This window comes from Hyperoodon ampullatus, assembly GCF_949752795.1.
Source record: "Hyperoodon ampullatus genome assembly, chromosome: 4".
NCBI lineage: Eukaryota > Metazoa > Chordata > Mammalia > Artiodactyla > Ziphiidae > Hyperoodon > Hyperoodon ampullatus.
The window spans coordinates 112,856,213-112,877,262 of NC_136917.1; the positions used below are offsets into that span (position 1 = coordinate 112,856,213).

Here is a 21,050-nt window from a genome sequence, read left to right on the forward strand (position 1 = left end):
TAAAACTCTATATTATGAAATTTTTTAGACATACAAAAAAGTAGAAAATACTGTCTCCTATACCACCATTTTCCCACCCACTTCAGTAGCAACCTCATTTTGCCTTACTTGGTTTATCCTAACCTCTCGCCCCCCTTTTTTTTTCCTGGAGTATTTTAATACTAGCTTCAGTTTTTAGAAGGATCACTCTGGTTTCTGTGTTGGGAAAAGGCAAGGCAGGGAAAGGGCAGAATATAAGTATATCTTTGTGGATTTTTTTCTCTGAATATACAGTTGACCCTTGAACAACACGGGTTTGCGCTGCGGAGGTCCGCTTATGCTTGGATATTTTTTTGCTAGATACATATCACGATACTGCACGATCTAAGGTTGGTTGAATCCAAGGATACAGAGAGCCGACTGTAAAGTTGTACTTGGGTTTTTGACTGCTCAGAGTATTGGTGCCCTTAACCCTCACGTTGTTCGGGATTCAACTGTAGATAAATTAAACAAAAATTGAATTGTGCTGTGTTAACAGTTTTACATAAACTCTTTTCACTTACTATATTGGACACCTTATGTCACTGAATATTCTGGAACTTTGTTTTTTAATGGCTACATAGGATTCCGTTATGTGGATCTACCATGATTTATTTGATCTTACATCATTAGATGTTTTAATTTACAATCTTTGCTTATCATAAACAGAGTGGTGATACATCCCTATAGCTAAATCTCTGCATATATATATATTATTTCCTTAAGGTAAGTTCCTAGAATGGAATTGCTGTGTCAAAGGATATGCACAGAAGTTTAAAGCTTTTGATATGCATTGTCAAAGTGTTTTCGGAAAGCCTTTACTAATTTATACCCCCACTAGGTGTTTCTGAAAGTGTCAGATTTCCTTAAACTCTAACATTGAATTTTTTCATTAAAAAAAAAAAAAGATTTCCTGTTTTGACAGGCGAAAAAATGATAACTCGTGGTTTTAATTTGCAGTTCTTTGATTCCTAGTGAGCTTGAATGTCATTTCCATTTGCATTTTTAAAAAAATATGCTTATTATATCATTTTCTAGCTGTGTGACTTTGGATAAGTCACTTAGGACCTACGCTTTTGTACTATGAAATGGGTGTTTTATACCTGCTTCACAGAGTTTTCATGAACATTAAATAAAAGCATTTTTTATCTCTAGGTTTTTAAACTTTTTGATCCACAGTAGAAAAAAAAAAAAAAAAAGACATCCTACTTTGTGACAAGCATATATAAATATGTAGCCAAAAGTTTCATGAAATGATACATATACCTTTACCAAGTGTGATACAGTCTGATGTTTTACATTCTCATTCATTGCTTAAAATGCCCATTAAGTTAATTATAACCCTCTGGGTTATGACCCAGTGTTTGAAAAACACTCTCATAAGCTCTGGAGTACTATATCTTGTCAGGTGCTCTTTTATCTTTAGTGATTATCTCTTCCAGGTAGCTCAGAAATCAGCCTCCCTTTACCTCTACTAAATTCATTTTCAGAAAAGCTAAAGAGGAAACAAACAACCAAATCTAGCTTACTGTACTGTTGAATCAAATTTTTGGTCAGTGAAAAATGTTAAATAACTTCACAGTCAGAAAATGTGTTTGTTTGGGCTTTTGTGATACCATAATGACTGAATTGTTAACACAGTTGTTGTGTAATAGATCTAATGCATTTGAGCAAAATGCCACATAATCACAGGGATTGATTGTATTTGCAAAACCCCAAATTGGGACACAGCATCTGATAGTTTTGCCTATAATTTTTGTTGCCTGAAAAGCCAACAAAAATGGAAACCATAAATCACATTTAGTTATATTTAATACAGCCTTTTTCAATGGAAAAATAAAATAGTATGAAAGCTAGGTAATCCTGAGATACTGGGAATGTGTGGCGACCATGCATAAAATACCAGATGCTGTTCATTGGTAGGACTTGTAGCTAAACTACTTGAGGACCACTCAGAAAAGAGATAAATCTAATTATTAGCTGTGACTAGAGGAAACTTGATAGGTGAAAGTGAGAATCACTTCCAAGCTTGAGGGCTGTTGGAATGAGAATTGCAGAGAGAAACAGAGTGGGAATGGACTGGTGGCGTTTACTATTTGGAAAGCATCCAGGAGTTTAATGTATTTGAGAAGAGAATTGTGTTGTTACTTTTTTTTTTTTGCGGTACGCGGGCTTCTCACTGTTGTGGCCTCTCCCGTTGCAGAGCACAGGCTCCGGACGCGCAGGCTCAGCGGCCATGGCTCACGGGCCCAGCCGCTCCACGGCATGTGGGATCTTCCCAGACCGGGGCACGAACCCGCGTCCCCTGCATCAGCAGGCGGACTCTCAACCACTGCGCCACCAGGGAAGCCCTGTGTTGTTACTTTTGACCTCTAGTTTAACATTAAATATGTTTTATCTGTTAAAATTATTTTTTGATGCTAAGACAGAAAAATTTTTTCATGACTCTAAGTTAAAAGTTTGACTAATACACATTTACCATTCTCCTACTCGCCCCTCCACAAAGGAGAAAATTTTAAGGCATGTCAGAAACAATTTGGTACAAGAATATGAAAACTAAATTTTATACCAAAGAACTGTAATTTACCTTTGAAAAATAGCAGAATATGTATGCTATATCTATACTATATTGATTTTTAAACATTAAATGTCATCAGATTTAGAAAAATAAACAACTCTGCCTTTCTCTATGTTAGTGGGTGTTCACTTTAATTAAGATCACCTAAATTCTAACATGTGGTTAGAATTGTATATTTGAGATGTTTCCATGCATATAGTTTGAGTGATGACTTTGGATTCTAGTCTTTTCACTCTCTGCAGCTAAAATAGGGTTTTATTCTACCCTTGGGAATAAGGGTAGAACTCTTTTGGGCTCAAATGGCCCAGAAATATATGAAGACCTCCTTAGCCTCACTAGTAATCAGGGATGTGCGAATTCAGCAATGGTGAAATACCATTTCATGCCCATCAAGTTGGCATAAATTACTTGGACCTTACCAAGTGTTGGGAGGAAATAATATTAGACTATTAAAGTATAAACTGATACATGTGTTGTGAGAAGCAATACGGAAATATGCTATGATGCATACCCCGTGACCAGGAATTCAGCTTCTAGTATCTCTCTTGCATGTGTACACAAGTGAACATACAGGGGCATTGTTTGTAATAGTGCAGAAATTGGAACAACCTATATGTCTATCAGTAAGGAAGTGGCTACAAAAATTGTCCAGTATTTTCCACTTGAAATACAGGATGAGTAATACATGTAATTTTCAATTTACAGTTTCTAAAAGGTAAAATAAATTTTAATATATGTTGACAATACAGTTGACCCTTGAACAGTGCTGGGGTTAGGGGGACCAACCTCCCACGCAGTCAAAAATCTTCTTATAACTTCTGATGCACCCAAAACCTAACTACTGATATCCTATTATTGACCAGTACTGTTACCAGTAACATTAATAGTTGGTTAACACATATTTTATATGCTATATGTATTATATAGTGTATTCTTATAATACAATAAGCTAGACAAAATAAAACATCATTAAGAAAATCATAAGGAAGTGAAAATACATTTACAGTATTGTATTTATCAATATCATTAAGTATATATCATCTGTTTACAAGAGAAATCACCTGTCAGTACCTACATCGATATTGTCTTATATGATACAAAACAGTATAGATGTTACATATATTGCTAACAGTAGACATCAAAAGTGATAATGTGAAAAAGAAATTCATTTTTATTTACAGGTGTAACAATTCATGCATTGATAACGAAGAGGCAACAATGTGATGGCTTTATGGTAGCCTAGTGTTAATAATACAATTGCTTCACAGTAGCCTAGCCTATACACTAATGAATGAATTATTATAAAATTTTTATGGCATACAGTATTACAGTCATATTCATAATACAGTATTAGAAACATTGTTACTTTTTTTTTTTTTTTTTTTGGCCACGCCGAGTGGCATGCGGGATCTTAATTCCCCCACCAGGGATCGAACCCTCAGCCCCTGCATTGGAAGCATGGAGTTTTAACCACCAGACCGCCGTTACTTTTTTTTTTTTTTTTTTGCGGTACGCGGGCCTCTCACTGTTGTGGCCTCTCCCATTACGGAGCACAGGCTCCAGACGCGCAGGCTCAGCGGCCATGGATCACAGGCCCAGCCGCTCCGTGGCATGTGGGATCTTCCCGGACCGGGGCATGAACCCGTGTCCCCTGCATCGGCAGGCGGACTCTCAACCACTGCGCCACCAGGGAAGCCCCATTACTTTTTTTTAAACTGCTTACCTGTGATGATAGGCTGATACACAGTTTCTCCAATTATCAGAGAGAGGGGCATACTGTACGGTAATGTAATTCTTTGAAAGCAAAGTTAAAAAACAGAAAACTAATTTTTTTTTTTAGAAGATGTTGGGGGTAGGAGTTTATTAATTAATTTATTTATTTGTGCTGTGTTGGGTCTTCGTTTCTGTGCGAGGGCTTTCTCTAGTTGTGGCAAGCGGGGGCCACTCTTCATCGCGGTGCGCGGGCCTCTCTCGTTGTGGAGCACAGGCTCCAGACGCGCAGGCTCAGTAGTTGTGGCTCACGGGCCTAGTTGCTCTGCGGCATGTGGGATCCTCCCAGACCAGGGCTCGAACCCGTGTCGCCTGCATTAGCAGGCAGATTCTCAACTACTGCACCACCAGGGAAGCCCTTATTATTAATTTTATATTAAATATTACTCACCTTATACCTATGTGAGGATAGACCAGTGTCTACATATATTTTATGCATTCATGACATACCTAACTTTCTTATTTTTTCAATTTTCCTAGGCTATGTGGTTTGTCTGCGAGTTTTTTCAAACTGTTGTATAATCTGCAAAAAATTTTCTAATATCTTTATTGGAAAAAATCCGTGTGTAAGTAGACCTGCACAGTTCAAATCCATGTTCAAGGGTCAACTGTATATCCATAATATTTTTAACATATGTAAAGAGATTCAGATTTTACATTCTTTTTTCATGCTATCCACTGTGTATTTTGCACTTAGAGCACCTCTCAGTTTGGATGCTAAAATTTTTATCAAAAATACTTGATCTGAATTTAAATTTCATAAAAGTTACATTTGAAACAGTAGACTCACATATCCAAGTTGTTCCATACATGCTTAAAAGTATTTCAGTAACTGACTTACTTGAGTATCAAATAAACTAATTCACTTTCTCAATTGACCTAGCCACATTACAGATGCTCAGTAGTCACCGTGTTGGATAGTACAGTTCTGATCATAGTGCCAACTTTTGCACAGCAGTTAAAAAAAAAAGATCTACATATGCATAAAATAAAATGTGGCTGATTTAGTCAGATTTCTCAGTGTTAATAAGAATTCTAGAGAAATGGTGTGCGGTTTTATTGTTTGTTTTGCACAATTAAAAATATTCATAGTAATACAGGGAATAATGTAACATCTATGCAACCACTATTCAAATGTAGCAAATGTTAATATTTTGCCAAAATACCTTTGGATCTTTCTGTTCAGTATTTTGCCAAAATACCTTTGGATCTTTCTCTTCAATCATAAGTTTATTTTTTAGAGTATTTGCTTGTTCAGATAGAATATGGATTGCATATTCACTTGGTTAGTTTGAACTAAGTGTAAAGGAAAAGAGTACCTAAGAGTATTATTGTTCCTTGAAGTATTGTTGGTATTAGAACTTAAATAATCTTTTAACATTTAATTCACTTAAAAAGTTTCTAGGAATTGGATGTCTACTAGAAAATTACTTATTTTGGATTTTTAGGAATGTGCCATATATATTAACAAGAATTAAATTCTCATTAACAAGAGGCTATTTTCCTTAGATTTCCCTAGTGTATACTGTGAGTTCTCAGAATATAGCTTTATTTAGTGGAAATCAACTGGGAAAAGAAGAATGTTTAAAGTCTAGTGAAATTGAAAGTACAGTACTAATTTTAAATGTAACTGAGTTACCAGGAATATGTCCTCATATATTTTAAAACACCAAGTATTTTATCTGAAATAAATAGAGTTTTAAAAGGGGGAGTGGGGCAGAGATGATGCCACTTGGAAGTCAATACTCAAAGGACCTAGCAAGCCAGGTCCTTTGAGTACTGAAGATGTTGCTTAAATATATACATTGAGTGGGTTTACTTGCTCTTTCCTATGAATTTGAACATATTCCTTTGATCTTTTAAATGTAGCTACTGATTAAAGTGCCCAACGTAAATAAGTACTGTAATCCCTTTTAATAACTAGTGCTGTGCCTTAATGAAAGGACTGAGACTGAGAAAAAAAAAAAAGACTTAAAATGAAGGCTGTATATAAGGAGTATAAACAATGTTGTTACTGTTTGAAATACAGTTTTATAATTTAGTAATCTTAAACTCCAGATTGAAGTTTTTAATTTATTTGATTATATTTTCTTCAGATATGCTAATTAAGTCAAATACCTGATGTCATGAAGATATTTCTGATGCGCAATTGTTATGATACAATGATTTTCTTAAAAAATCTTTCGTTTGAATGTGTAATTAACCAGTTTAAAGACCAAGGAATTCAGATCATACACTTTTTAAGAATTCTTCCAGAAAAGACGTTCTGTAGTTGTTGGTGTCACATTTTAAGTCTGTATACCTATGTTATAGCAATCTCCTTTACGATTTTATTTTTTCTGTATAGTAACTTGGAAGTTTAAACAAACACCTGCTATGTTTTTGGTTCATCACTAGGTGGCGCTCTTGTGGTACAACTATGTGTGGGGTAGCCATTAGTCGGATAAAGCTTTGCTTGCCTCAGAGGAAGCATGTGTTATTTGTTTGTTTTAAAGAAAATTCAAAATGGATAAGTAATCACCTGTTAAACACATAACATGGTAATAGAAATACATAGCTGATAATATGCAGTCATAATCTTTGAGCCGCATCAAAACAGCTGTTTTAGTCAGTAAGATTTTTGTTACAGGCGTGTGCTGGGAGAGTAGAGCTGGATGGTGGGATAGGGGAAGTAAACCAATTACCTGATAATCCAGTGGAATTACACTTTATATTATTAACTAGTACAGGACAGTTCTTTTGAGGACATTCCAGTGCTTGAGCTCCAGCTTGTCTGAAGACACGCTGTGCCAGCTCATAATGGCACTGAGACTAAATTCTTCAGGCATTGCATTTGAGGTTAAATGGTCATTTGTGTCCATCCACTCCTTGTCTCAACCTTGCCCATGTCCTTTTGGCCTTAACACGTATTGTCCCGCTTCTCTTCCCACTTCAAACTCCAAAAACCAAGCTAAAGGTAGAATGTTTTTTGTCTTACTTCCTGTGTATTTACTTCTAATGAAGGAAGGAAGTGGACATACCTTCAGCACTTCCAGAGCCATAGTTGGACACATTTGGAATTTCTGCTCCTGTCTTACTTTCCCTTTATTCCTCTTTATGAATAATAAGAATGCTTTCAGATGATGTCCTGTTAAGTTAGTTGAGTTCCAAGCTATTAAAAATTGTCACTTATTCTATGGTTCTTTGGCAGTCTTCAAAAGTGGCCCCTAAAGCATTCTTCTCTCAGCATTAACTGTGATATAAGTGTAGCTTCCTACACTGTGGCACTTAAGAAAATCTTTTAGTACTAGAACAAGTTTTAAAAGTTAAATAGTACTTAAAGGTTTGTAAAGACAAGTACTAGTTTCCTATCTCATCTTGTCCTTCATCTAGCCCTGTCCCCCCAGGCAACTGCTATTACAAATTCCCATTTTTATTTCTCTTGGTAGTTGTCTGCATATCTCTAACACGCTGTTATACTGCTGTTTCTTGATTAAAAGACTTGGATATTAAATCCTTATAGCAGAAAGTCAATTGATAATGAACTTTTATGATTTCCATGTTTCTTCCACCCATCTCAATCAGTTAGCCTTATAAATTTTTCCATTGATTACCTCTACAGTATTAAATGGGGCCCTAAAAATCTAATTGTATGTGGATCTGTGTTACAAAGTTAGTGAATGACCAGTGTGTGCTAGCTAGCCAGGAGAACTGGAAGACCACCAATCACATTTTATTGGGGAGCACATTATTGCAGAATTTATTATATGTATACCTCTTTCCTCAATTATTATTTGTGTAATTTTTTAAAATGACAACTGCTTGGAACAACTAGGAAACTTGTTTTATCACATAAAAAGCCTAGAGGCTGAGTCATCGATTCAATGACATAATCAAGGAAACAGATTCCTGGTTTTTCCATCTGCTCTTGTTCACAGTGTTGGCTTTGTTCTCAGGTTAGCTGCCCTCAAGGTCCTAAGATGACTCTTCAGGTCCGAATGTCACTGCAAACACAACGTTATTTAAGAGACCGTCCCTTCTTATGTGTGTATCTTATTTATTTATTTATTTATTTATTTTTTGCGGTACACGGGCCTCTCACTGTTGTGGCCTCTTGCGTTGCAGAGCACAGGCTCCAGCCACGCAGGCTCAGTGGCCATGGCTCACGGGCCTAGCCGCTCCGCGGCATGTGGGATCCTCCCGGACCGGGGCACGAACCCGTGTCCCCTGCATTGGCAGGCGGACTCTCAACCACTGCGCCACCAGGGAAGCCCTTATGTGCGTATCTTTTTGTGAGTGTACCCAGAAGCTTCCAGCAAACTTTCCCTGGTTATCTCATTAGCCAGAACTGCTTCAGAGGTCCCTTCCTAAGCAGACTTCTGGCAAGGAGAATGGGATTGCATTGATGATCTTAGTGAAGCTCACAGTCATGTGGAGGAGGGTAGAGAACAACATGTGAGGTGTGTTAGGAAGGAGCCAGAAGGAATAGTTGGCGGATAGTCAGCCAGCAGTGTCTGTAGCAATGTCAAACTCTTAGTGGAAGGTATCATCTACCTTATACCTTTAACCTCTGCCAGGCTACTTTCTTTTGGAAAATTAAGTGGAAAGTCTGGTAATTGTTTGAAACCATAACTTTCTTCATATCCGCTTTGCTATGTATGTAGTATCAATACTTTTACAGAGTTTTAGCCCACGGTTAAGACCTTCAGAATTCTTCTTATACCAACTTCCTAGAATTATTTTACGAACCTTCTGGAAAACACTTCAGTAACCTTCTAACTGTAAGGTCATTTGAGCTACTCATTGCCTTGACTTTTTTTTTTTTAATTTTTCTTTCTTTCTTTTTGGTTGCATTGGGTCTTCGTTGCTGCATGCGGGCTTTCTCTAGTTGCGGCGAGTGGAGGCTACTCTTCATTGTGGTGCGTGGGCTTCTCATTGCAGTGGCTTCTCTTGTTGAGGAGCACAGGCTGTAGGCAGGCGGGCTTCAGTAGTTGTGGTACGTGGGCTCAGTGGTTGTGGCTCATGGGCTCTAGAGCACAGGCTCAGTAGTTGTGGCGCATGGGCTTAGTTGCTCCATGGCATGTGGGATCTTCCTGGAGCAGGTCTCGAACCCGTGTTCCCTGCATTGGCAGGCGGATTCTTAACTACTGCACCACCAGGGAAGTCCCGTCTTGACTATTGATGTAAGAAGTTACAAAGTAGATGATTCTCTAGGATTAAAGTGTGTGTGTGTCTGTCTCTGTGTGTTCTGTGTTTAGTTTTGTTTCTCTAAGCTAGTTTAAAGCATTTCATGCAAAAATCTATTTGCTTTCAAAATTGATTTTTAGATTAATGTTTAATTTCTTAGGAGAATTACTTTGTGTCATTATATCTGTTTAAGAAATAATACTGTAGTCATGACTAAGGCCTCAATTTTGTATTATGCCATATACATATATATATATATATATATATATATATATATATATATATATATATTCTAGTAACAGTAAGGTCAATAAAGATGGTAGAATATACAGATTGGCTTTCAGTGAGATGTGTTTACCTCAAAATTTATCTTTTGATTCTCATATTGTGGTGATAAATGTAAGTCCTATGAGATGTTACTGTGTTATGTGAAAAAGATTTCTAGGATCAGATCACTTTGCTGCATGCTGGGTTATTCAGGGTTAAATGGGTTTCTTTACTGCAGGACTTCTCAGAACCTTTAATATATTAACGGGCATTATAAATGTTTCAGAGTAGAACACGTAGGTGTTTGCAGAACTTATATAAGTATGGAACACTCAATTCTAGGACTTTCGTTCCATAGAATATACTTTGGAAAATGCTGGTATTTGATGCAGTTAGTTTTGTGTGAATTGTTATAAAGGAAGTAGTGTGTCTAACCTTTATTTATGAGCGCCATCCAGTTTATTTGAAAAAGTATTAGCACTTGAACACTTGGGATAATCAGTGTCAGATGCTTTTCAGATCCTTTAAGCTGCTTCTACAGCTTTTCTCTAAAATGACGTTTTTCCACATGCTTAGTGTTGAAATGTACCTTAAACAGACTAGTGATAAGCTCTCTTGATGATTCCCAAAACTTTTCACTCCAGCCTGGTTTTCTCTACTGAGCTCCAAACTAACATTTTAAGTTCCCTTCCTGACAGTTTTACATGCAAACCCTGTAGGCATCAGAACTTGGTCAAAACTGAGCTCATCCTTTCCCTCACCATCCCCCCTGTTCCAGACTTTATTTTCTGTTTACCATACTGCCTAGTGGCACTGTCTTCTTTTCAGTCACCCAGACCAGAAACCCAGAAGACTCAGATTCCTCCATCTCCTACATCATGATTTCTTAACCTTGACACTGTTGACATTTTTGGCTGGATAGTTTTTTGTTGTAGGAGGCTGTCCTGTGCATTGTAGATGTTCAGCAACACCCCTGGCTTCTTCCCACTAGAAGCCAGTAGCAATCTCCCTCCGTTGTGACCACCCAAAATGTCTCCAGACATTGTAAAATGTCCCCTGGGAGACGACTCACCCCTGTTTGATAAACCACTGCCCTACATCCAAACTGTTACTTTATCTTATTGATTCTACTTTCTAAATTTACCTTTAGCCCCTCCTCATGTCTTCATTCCACTCCCTAACCTCCTATTCTTTTAATTTTTTTAATACTTGGGATCCTTTGTAAGGTTCTGACTAGTGTCCCTATGTCCAGTGTTGTTTCCCTTCAACCCACCTTTTTCAGTGCTACTAAATTTATCTTTCTAAAATGCAAAGCTGTTCCTATTTACATCTCTCAGTAGTTTCCAGCGGGTACCCTCATGAACTGGCTTCTCTCTCTATCTCTAGCCTCATTCTTCAAAGGCACACGTACTCACTGAGGTTCTTGCTACACATGCCTAAGTACTATGCCCTCTAACCACTGTGCCATGGTTTCAGACTTAGGCATCAGTTTCTCCACAGTAGCCTTTACCCACTTATTTTCAGAGACTCTATCATGGTGAAGAGCATTTTATTTGTTTAACATATCTGTCTTCCCTCACCAGACTGAACTTTTCAAGGGCAAAGACCATCTCTCTCTGTTTTTACCATGTAGTAGATATTCCATAAAAGGGTGAATCATCTGCTTATATGCCCTGACAGACATAGTAACATCCTCGTTACTTCTAGGAATTCTCTTCCCTGTGTATCAGCTGTAAAATTATTTCCCTAGTCTTTATCATCCAGATGTTGATGGCTAGGCCTTTAACCACAGAGATCTTGAACTACAACTTTTTTTTTCTTTGAATGAACTATAACTTTCTTTAAGAAATCAGCTATTCAGAAAAGAATTGAAGAAAACAGCATATTTAGTTGATGTCAGACGTCATTTGCTTGTAAAATAGCTAGTTTACCCTAAAGGTTTTTATTTAGAATGGAATTAAATTGTGTGGAATAATTGTGCAACTCATTACACTGTGTGAATTAATGTGGTGTGGAAAATATTTATTGGACTCAAAACATCGCATTTCCATTGAATAAGGATTTGATGATTGGTCATATAAGGCTTGCAAAAGCAATATCATTGTCTTAACAGTTTTACGTTTTTGGAAAATACATTTATTAGAACACATGCTTATAATTATCAGCCTACACTATCTAGAAATTTATCCCCTGTCAAATGAAAAAAATATTATCAAGTCAATAGAGCCAAGAATGGCCCACTTCCCTTCCTTATGTGTCTTAAAAAATAGCATTTTGTGTGAATGAATTTCCCTGTGAATTGGAACTAGCTACAGTCACTGAACTTTAATTAAAAGGTGAAAAAAAAGAAAAGCAGAGGTTGCAGGGCTTTTGGACGATAACCCAAATGTAGCACCAGCCTTACTGTGAAAGTCAAGGATTGAGGATGGGGAAAGGGAATGAACAGGGCCTACTCCTAATTTGGAAGAATTCTGCATCCTGGCATAGCGCCTTGCCAGATTATTAATAATTATTTGCTGAATGAACCCATGTATAATGGCAGTTAAGCCAGAAGTGATGACTTTCTGCTTCATTTTTTAGGGAGGGGCATAAAATGTATCACTCACTTCCTTTCAAAAGTGATTCTTTAATAAGAACAGTTGTTATGGTGGTTTCCAGAAATGAAACTGGGAAGAGCCCAGTTACATACAGGGAAGGTACCTCCCTTTCCTAATAGCTCTCTAAGGGCTAAAGTAAATCATAGGAGACATATGTGACACCCAGCCCATTATTATTAATCCGAAGAATCATTTTGCCAAAGACCAAAATTTGCCTTGCCTGTTTTCTAATTTCACTCTTTTCCATACTCTCTTTTCCCTTCTTTAAATTTAAAATTGGAAAACATTTTTAATTCTTTAAAATTAAAAAATTTAAACTTAATTAATTTTAACATTATATATATAATACCAGTTAAAAGTCTCTTTAGGACCTTAAGCTGATTTAGGAAAGAAAGGTGTTATGTAAATGAAAGAAACATTTGGACTCCAAAAAAATTTTTGGTAAATGCTCTTTACAAGAGAATTCTTACTGAGAACTTGGAAGAATTTGCCTTATAATGCTTCTATCACATACAGATCATCTCATGCTTGTTTTTTCAGACTGTAAAAGAAATCTGTAATGATCATATTTTGAATATACATTTTTGATAAGTTTTGGTTCTTGAAATTATAATTTTAAAAACCTCATTTATCTTTAAGGCCTTACTTGATCTAAGTAAAAGATACTGTGATGATGGGCTACTTTGTTTTCCTTATATTTTTCAGTATAGTAGAGATTATATTGAAAGTAAACTTTCCCAGTAAATTCTTTACCTGTTACCAGAATAATGTAGTTATAAATGGGTGTAAAAACTTTTAACTTAGTGAGAGTCACATATAAGATACTTGTATTTAAACAGCATATCGTCAGTTCTAATTATTTGCAGTGGTTTTGTTTTATAAAGGCACCACAAACACTGAATTAATGAGTGTTGAACCATTGTTCAGAGGGAAACACAGGGTTAGATTCCTGTGAGCCTCTGGTCACAACATTTTCATCAGCCAATCAATAATAACCTTGTTTGATGTATGTTTCTATCTAAAGACACCCTATTTAATATATATTGTTGATTCATTACCATTGAACTCATGGCCAAAAGCACTGTAACTCATGCCTGAACAAAACTTATGTAACATTTTTTCTCCATGAGGCACGTCACAGTCTGCTTACATCTAGGAACAGACAGCACTCAGCACTGTGCTTGGGGGCCATTTGAAACAGTGAAAGCACCAACAAAAAGCACAAAAATGCAGACTTCATGGTGCTAAACAGATTGCAAAAAGAACACTTGTTTATAGTATGAGAGCTGAGACAAGAAGGCAGAGTGCTACCCTGATCAACCTCAGGTGGAAAGGTACATGTCAGGTCACTGGAAAAGACCAAGGAAGTACCTCAAGTATGGATTTTGGGGTTACAAATGCATTTTACTGAGTAGGCAAAATCACAGATACAGAATCTTCAAATAATAAGGATTGACTGTAATTGTTTTAAAGAATGTTATAATACTGAGTATTCAAATTTAAAAGAAAGTTTCTCTTATTTTCAAGGATGTGGGAATTTTTGGGTAAGTGGAATCATACAGTTTTCATGTTCTGTTGTCCAGTGGAATAAAAGTGGCTGCTTTCATCCTGTCATTTTGTTTTCTCCCCTACAGGGAACAACCCATCTTCAGCACTCGAGCTCATGTCTTCCAGATCGACCCAAACACAAAGAAGAACTGGGTACCCACCAGCAAGCACGCAGTTACTGTGTCTTATTTCTATGACAGCACAAGAAACGTGTATAGGATAATCAGTTTAGATGGCTCAAAGGTAAGTTACATTTACATTAAATAAACTTGCTGTTTTGCTTTATATAGTATACACTTCAGTTTTATTCAGAAGATTTTTATCTTCATTAAAATAAAATATTTTCTTTTGAGCTTTAAAAACTTACCTTTTAAAAAACAAAATTGGGGCTTCCCTGGTGGCGCAGTGGCTGAGAGTCTGCCTGCTGATGCAGGGGACACGGGTTCGTGCCCCGGTCCGGGAGGATCCCACATGCCGCGGAGCGGCTGGGCCCGTGAGCCATGGCTGCTGAGCCTGTGCGTCCGGAGCCTGTGCTCCGCAACGGGAGAGGCCACAACAGTGAGAGGCCCGCGTACTGCAAAAAAACAAACAAACAAAAAAAAACAAAAAAAAACAAAATTGATCATTTTTAGGGTAACAACTTTTTCATCCCCTAAATTACTTAGATTAACCACCTTATATATATATTGAGTTACATACCAAAATATTCTACAAATTTGAAATCAGTTTATTTGATAAATATTCATTGCATATCTGTTGTGTCAGGCACTGTGTTAGGTGCTAGGAATATAGTTTTCAACAGGATGGACACAGTTTCTACTCTTGGAGCATGTTATCTAGTGAGGAACTAGACTTCTTTTCAGATATACTTCTTTTTTTTTTTTTTTTTTTTGTGGTACACGGGCCTCTCACTGTTGTGGCCTCTCCCGTTGCGGAGCACAGGCTCCGGACGCGCAGGCTCAGCGGCCATGGCTCACGGGCCTAGCCGCTCCGCGGCATGTGGGATCTTCCCGGACCGGGGCACGAACCCGTATCCCCTGCATCGGCAGGCGGACTCTCAACCACTGCGCCACCAGGGAAGCCCCAGATATACTTCTATAGTCTAGTAGGCAGTTCAAAAACCCCTAAATCATAGGAAGTCTTTCAATATTAAGTTCAGTATTCAATAATAAAGCTGACATCCATTATTCAGAAGAGAAGCGTATGGACAAGACCTGTTTTTATTTGTTAGGAGAGGCAGATAGTAAAATGTTTACGAGCATGGACTGCCTGGGTTTCTATCTCAATTCTACCATCTATGAAGTTTTTGATTTGGGGCAAATTATGTGTTTACTTCTCTGAGCTTCATTGTTCTCACCTCAGTAGTAGTTGTAAGGATTGAGTTAGTATCTACAAAGCACTTAGTTACCTCAGTGCCTGGTGGAGTATACCCTTCAATAGGGGGGAAGTTCCATTTTTTCCTCAAGGAATTTTGAATAATACATGTAGATAATTCCTAGGAAATTTTCACAGTTCAGTGTAGAGTTAAGACCACAGACTCTGAAGCTGGACCATCTGGTTTGAATTTTTACTTTAATACTTACTAGCCATGTGACCTAGAGCAAGATATTTAATGTCTTCATGTCTCAGTTTTCTCATCTGTAAAAAAGAACTAATGTAAATAACTACATCATTACACCGTGGGATTATTGTGAAGATTAAGTAAATTAATTTAGGCAAAAGCACTTAAAGCGTGTATAGTAATCACTATACAAACACTTACTTGCTATTGTTATTATTCATATTATTCAGATTTTTTTTTAAGATGTTGGGAGTAGGAGTTTATTAATTAATTAATTTATTTTTGCTGTGTTGGGTCTTCGTTTCTGTGCGAGGGCTTTCATTAGTTGCGGCAAGCGGGGGCCATTCTTCATCGCGGTGCACGGGCCTCTCACTATTGCAGCGCGCCAGTCTCTCACTATTGTGGCCTCTCTTGTTGCGGAGCACAGGCTCCAGACACGCAGGCTCAGTAGTTGTGGCTCACGGGCCTAGTTGCTCTGCGGCATGTGGGATCCTCCCAGACCAGGGCTCGAACCCGTGTCCCGTGCATTAGCAGGCAGATTCTCAACCACTGCACCACCAGGGAAGCCCCCAGCTTTTAATTATGTATTGCCTAGTGGTTTGGGGGAATAAAAGATAATTTAATTTAATGCTGAACTTTCAGTCTGTTTTTTCTATGTGCTCATTCCTTATCTCCTTAACTGGATTATAGGACCCCAGGGGCTATTTGCACTTTGTCTTGTACATAAGTGACTAACATGTATTTATTTGAATAATCGATCCTCTTTTCATTTTTACTCAGGATTTATAGGACTTGGGAAATAGCAATAGTTCATTTCTCTGAAGCTTTATTTAATGAAGAATAATTTTGCCACATTTTATAACTGTTTAGTGAAATTAACAGATATTAATTATTATAATCTCAGACCCTAGAGTGTTAATTTGTTTCTTTTCCCTGACTTGAACCTTCAATTCTCTGTAATTTGTATTTCTCTCTTGGCCCAAACCATGGATAAGATGTGGTTTTATTAGAGAGGGCAGTTAAATGATACATAAAAGTAAAGTAGGCCCAAGTCCATTGTGATTAAATAATCCTCATGTGTTTTTCTCCTGAAGCAGTATGAACTATTGCTTCTGTCATTTCCATTTTTGAATATACTTTGTAGCTTGTAATTATTAGGCTCTTATATAACTCTTGTGAAAAAGTTTTTTTGTTTCTTTTAATAAAATCTACTCTCTGTACTGGAGTTATATCTTCTATCACATTTTCCATTTTCTAGTTACTTTTCTAAACTGATGCTATTAACTATTGCAGTTTCCTGCAGGAGTAGTTTTTTGGTAAGCAATAGTGGTTTATTTGATGCAGCTAAATGGGTGAGTTTCTTTTCCCCACCCTCACTTCTATTTCTTCACAACATGATGAGTTGGGAAAACCTTAGGTGCCCCTGATTAGAAAACATCCATTTGTTCTCACTTAAGGCCTTTTCTGTGCGTGTCAAGTTTGCTTGAAGGTTTTCTAATCCTGCTGCAGAGACATCAGTATGGCCAAGGGCCAGGATCAGAGCACTATATGGTTGGTAATGACACAGCATTTCTACTTCTTTTCCTTGAAAAGACAAGAACTATGGGATTGAGAGACATATTTATTTTAAAGAACTAAAAATTTTTTTAAAATTGATTTATAGTAGCATTCTATTTTAAGAATTCTAATAAATAATTTTAAGTGCAGAATCATCTATTATTTTAAAGTTTTATTCACTGATTAAAGAATCCCAAAACAAGTCATATGGAGACAAGGAAAGGTTCAGAATGGGGATTAAAATGGAACTCTTAAACATAAAAGCAGAAAGAAGTTAGTCTGAAATAGCCAAACCAGAAGGTCAGTGACCAGCAGCTCATGAGTCACACCTTTTACATGCCTTATAAAGCCTGTGGTCGCCTCACTATGTGAGAGTTGTTAGGGTCAGCTGTAAGATGCCCATCTCTCCTTGGAAACACTCAGATCCCAGCTCACATGTACATGCACCCTCCTCAGGGAACACTCAAGGACCACCAAATCTAAACTAGTGCTGGCCAGCCCTTGCCTTCCTGCCTCTCAGTCTTGATCCCATCCTGGTCTATGGTCTTCACAGCACTTACCACTCTCTGAAATTTCATTGGTCAGCTACTTGTTTATTTGTTCAATGACTGACTCTTCTTGCTCTAGAATGTAATCCACAGTTACGTTGCTTCTCACTGTTGTATCTAAAGTTCCTAGAGTTGTGCTTGGCATTTAGTAAGTATTTGCACACGTGAAAAGTTGCATATCCAAACGAGTCCTTACCATTCGTTAGTATATTCTTTCCCACTCAATCTTTCATTTGATGACAACCCTGCATGTTAGAGCAGTTGTTAGCTACATTTTACAGGATCTAAAATGACATGCCAGGAAAAACAGCTTTTGAACCAAAGGGTAAGGCAGTATATTAGTGTATAAATTTTGTTAGAGGTGAAAATGCTTATAGAGAATAAGGGCTCTCATGTAACAACAGATAACATGTCTACTGTCTGTGAGAGAAGGCAAGCCACCACTCTCTTACTGTCTACTTTAGTAGGACAAATGTCATGCATTCATTATAACTTCATCAATACCTGCATAGCTCATAAATATTTACGTTTATACTGTTGTTCATGAGGTGTACAGATTTAGCTTTGTTCTGGAAGGCTTGATTCTTATTCCACACTTAATAGTTCACCAAATAACTGCTTATGGGTTTGATAACGTATCTATTTCTATTATTACTGGGATCACTTTGTAATCTCAATCTCAGTTACAGAGTCATTAGACTGCTTAACTAAAACTGAATCTACACCTTAACAGTACTGGCAGAGGGGATGAACGAACTGAAATTAATGTGTTAAAGAGTAGTTGAAGTTTATTAAAGTGATCAGCAAAGTTAATATTTAATAAAGTACTAAAAGACTAGTTTTCTAAGAAACTGTTATAAACAGAAGTGATAGTGATTCTCATTACCATGATTTTATACCACTTTATATGTAAAGAAGCAAAGTATATACTTAAGGGTTTGTTTTTCTCTTGAGTAAAGGAAAACTTACTAAAGGATTGAAAGTCTTTTCTGTACCACAGTATATTTCAGGTAAGTTGGCTTTAAGAAAATTCTTGTTGATGGATTTTAGAAAATAATGATCAAATAGAAAATTTGTTCTATCGCTGCCTTCATTTTCGAAAGATTCTTTGGAGAGGGGGACCTTACTTTTAAATAAACAACTATTAAAACCTACTTGCTTCCAGTGAATATCATCCAAAATTCATAGATTTTGATCCTAAATGTTCAAAGAGAAGACACTGACCACATTAAAAACTCTTTAAAAGTTTTTGCATCACAGGAAAACTTACTTTGCTTGTAAAGTATTGAAATTTATGGTAGAGTGCCATTATATTTATAGTTCTATTATTACCATATTGCCACAGTCACTTATAATGTTAAAAACTGTTTCTCGGGGCTTCCCTGGTGGCGCAGTGGTTGAGAGTCTGCCTGCCGATGCAGGGGACACGGGTTCGTTCCCCGGTCTGGGAAGATCCCACATGCTGCGGAGCGGCTGGGTCCATGCGCCATGGCCGCTGAGCCTGCGCATCCGGAGCCTGTGCTCCGCAACGGGAGAGGCCACAGCAGTGAGAAGCCCGCGTACCGCAAAAAAAAAACTGTTTCTCTAACTCTCTTTATATATTTAACATTGTGGCTCAGTAGGAGTCCTGAGTTTTTATGTATCTGAATAGTCCTGTACTTAAATGCCTATTTGCGAATTTTTGGCTGGTTACTCATATTTGTTTTATTTTTCAGGCAATAATTAACAGCACCATCACCCCAAACATGACATTTACTAAAACATCTCAGAAGTTTGGCCAGTGGGCTGATAGCAGGGCAAACACTGTTTATGGACTGGGGTTCTCCTCTGAGCATCATCTTTCGAAAGTAAGTTAAATCATAAGATCTGAGTGGAAATCTACATCTTCAAGTCAGATGTCTTAAATATATAATAGAAAATGGAGAGTATAAAATGTAGGAGAAATTTCTTTGATAATCATTTTCAGAACGACTGTAGTGACAGCAGAGCAAGAAGTGAGAGATCAGTGGATCCCACTGTCGGTTGGAAACATTGTATACATTAAAAACAGTCACCATTGATTGAGGAGGGTTTTTGTGGTTAACTAGGTATGATAGGAAATAAAATGTGGGAATTATCACTTCAGAAAGGACTTTGCTTGGGAGTTAACACCTTTGGTTGATGTTCTGTAAGATAGGTAGACACCAAACGCTTCTGAATTGTGAAAACTCAAGCTGATAGTGATATTTCAGACATAATAGCAGGCACATATAAGTTACTGTTTAGGAAAGTGGTGCTTTGTCTGGGTGAGAATTACTCTGAGCTCTCTGATGCAACACAGAGTAAGATCTAAGAGACACCATGAGGAGTTCTCGGAACTGACCAAATAAACTACTGTGGCTAGAACGGCTGATAAAATACAGAGCATCACCAGGCTAAATACTGGAAATAAAACAGTTTTCCTGCATATAAACAAAAGCCATGCAGTGTTCATACCAGCAGCATCTTGAGTTCTTGTGGATGTCACAAAGAAAGAGTTTATAAGGAAAAGGAAACAATCTCAGGATAACAAGATGATCAAGGAGATGAGGATTACTCACTTTTCCCTTCACATTTGATGCTCACCAGACCCAAAGAGTTATGCTTAAAACGTCTCTGTTTGAAGCATTCAGTTAAAAGAATAACCCTACATTTGAACCATATTTTATGTATGATTTGGTATACATAGGATCTGATGGCTTGAGAGTTGAAATAGCTCAAGTGCAGGGTAATCAGGCTGTTGTTAGATATACACCGTTAATACTTAGGTGAAACCTAAGCTGTTCGTTATAGAAATCATTGAGATTCTTAAAAATTATTTCTTTTAAAAAATCTTACACTTTTGTGAATATTTATTGACTTGAAGTTATAATTAGATAGTTCAGTAGTTAAAATAATCTTTCTTTTGTTTTAGTTGTAAACTTTCCTTAACACTGTTGTTTTCAAGTGCTTTTGTTATCTTTTTGATATAAATTAGAGTTGAAAGCTCAATTTTACAACTATTTTAACTTTTGTCTTGATGATTATAAGTCATGCTCTGTAAGATGATTAAAACAAACAAGTGTTAACTGATTTCATTTCTCTTACACCCATTATATTCTCTAAATATATTTCTTGAGCTGTGGTAAAGTTATAAGTTTTAGACTTAAAGTATTTCAACATAGCAGGGACACAGGCATCGAGTTAAGCATTGTCCCTCCATAAACAATCCCCTTAGGAAATTACACATTTATTCTAATATTTTTGCCGTTACTCAGAACCTTTTTGGAAATTTTCTTTTGAAATTGTCTATTAAAGCCTATAGCAAAAACAGTAAAACTATAATTATATTACACTTGCTGAATTTCTTGACAACAAAGGAACTAAATTGTGGATTAATTTCTCAAACCTGCATGAAATGATTTTTGAGCCTAAGTAATTTT

General features: G+C 37.0%; 1 protein-coding gene across 1 annotated transcript in view; it reads left to right on the forward strand.

Annotated features, from left to right (window-relative positions):
* The window catches only part of HOMER1 (homer scaffold protein 1), a gene marked incomplete at both ends in the record, with an annotated part of 118,028 nt that overhangs the window by 25,915 nt on the left and 71,063 nt on the right, over positions 1-21,050 (forward strand). The window contains 2 exons of the mRNA XM_079701601.1: positions 14,031-14,187; positions 19,326-19,457. Coding sequence (XP_079557727.1) covers positions 14,031-14,187; positions 19,326-19,457 — 289 coding nt within the window. The remainder of the gene's footprint in view (positions 1-14,030; positions 14,188-19,325; positions 19,458-21,050) is intronic.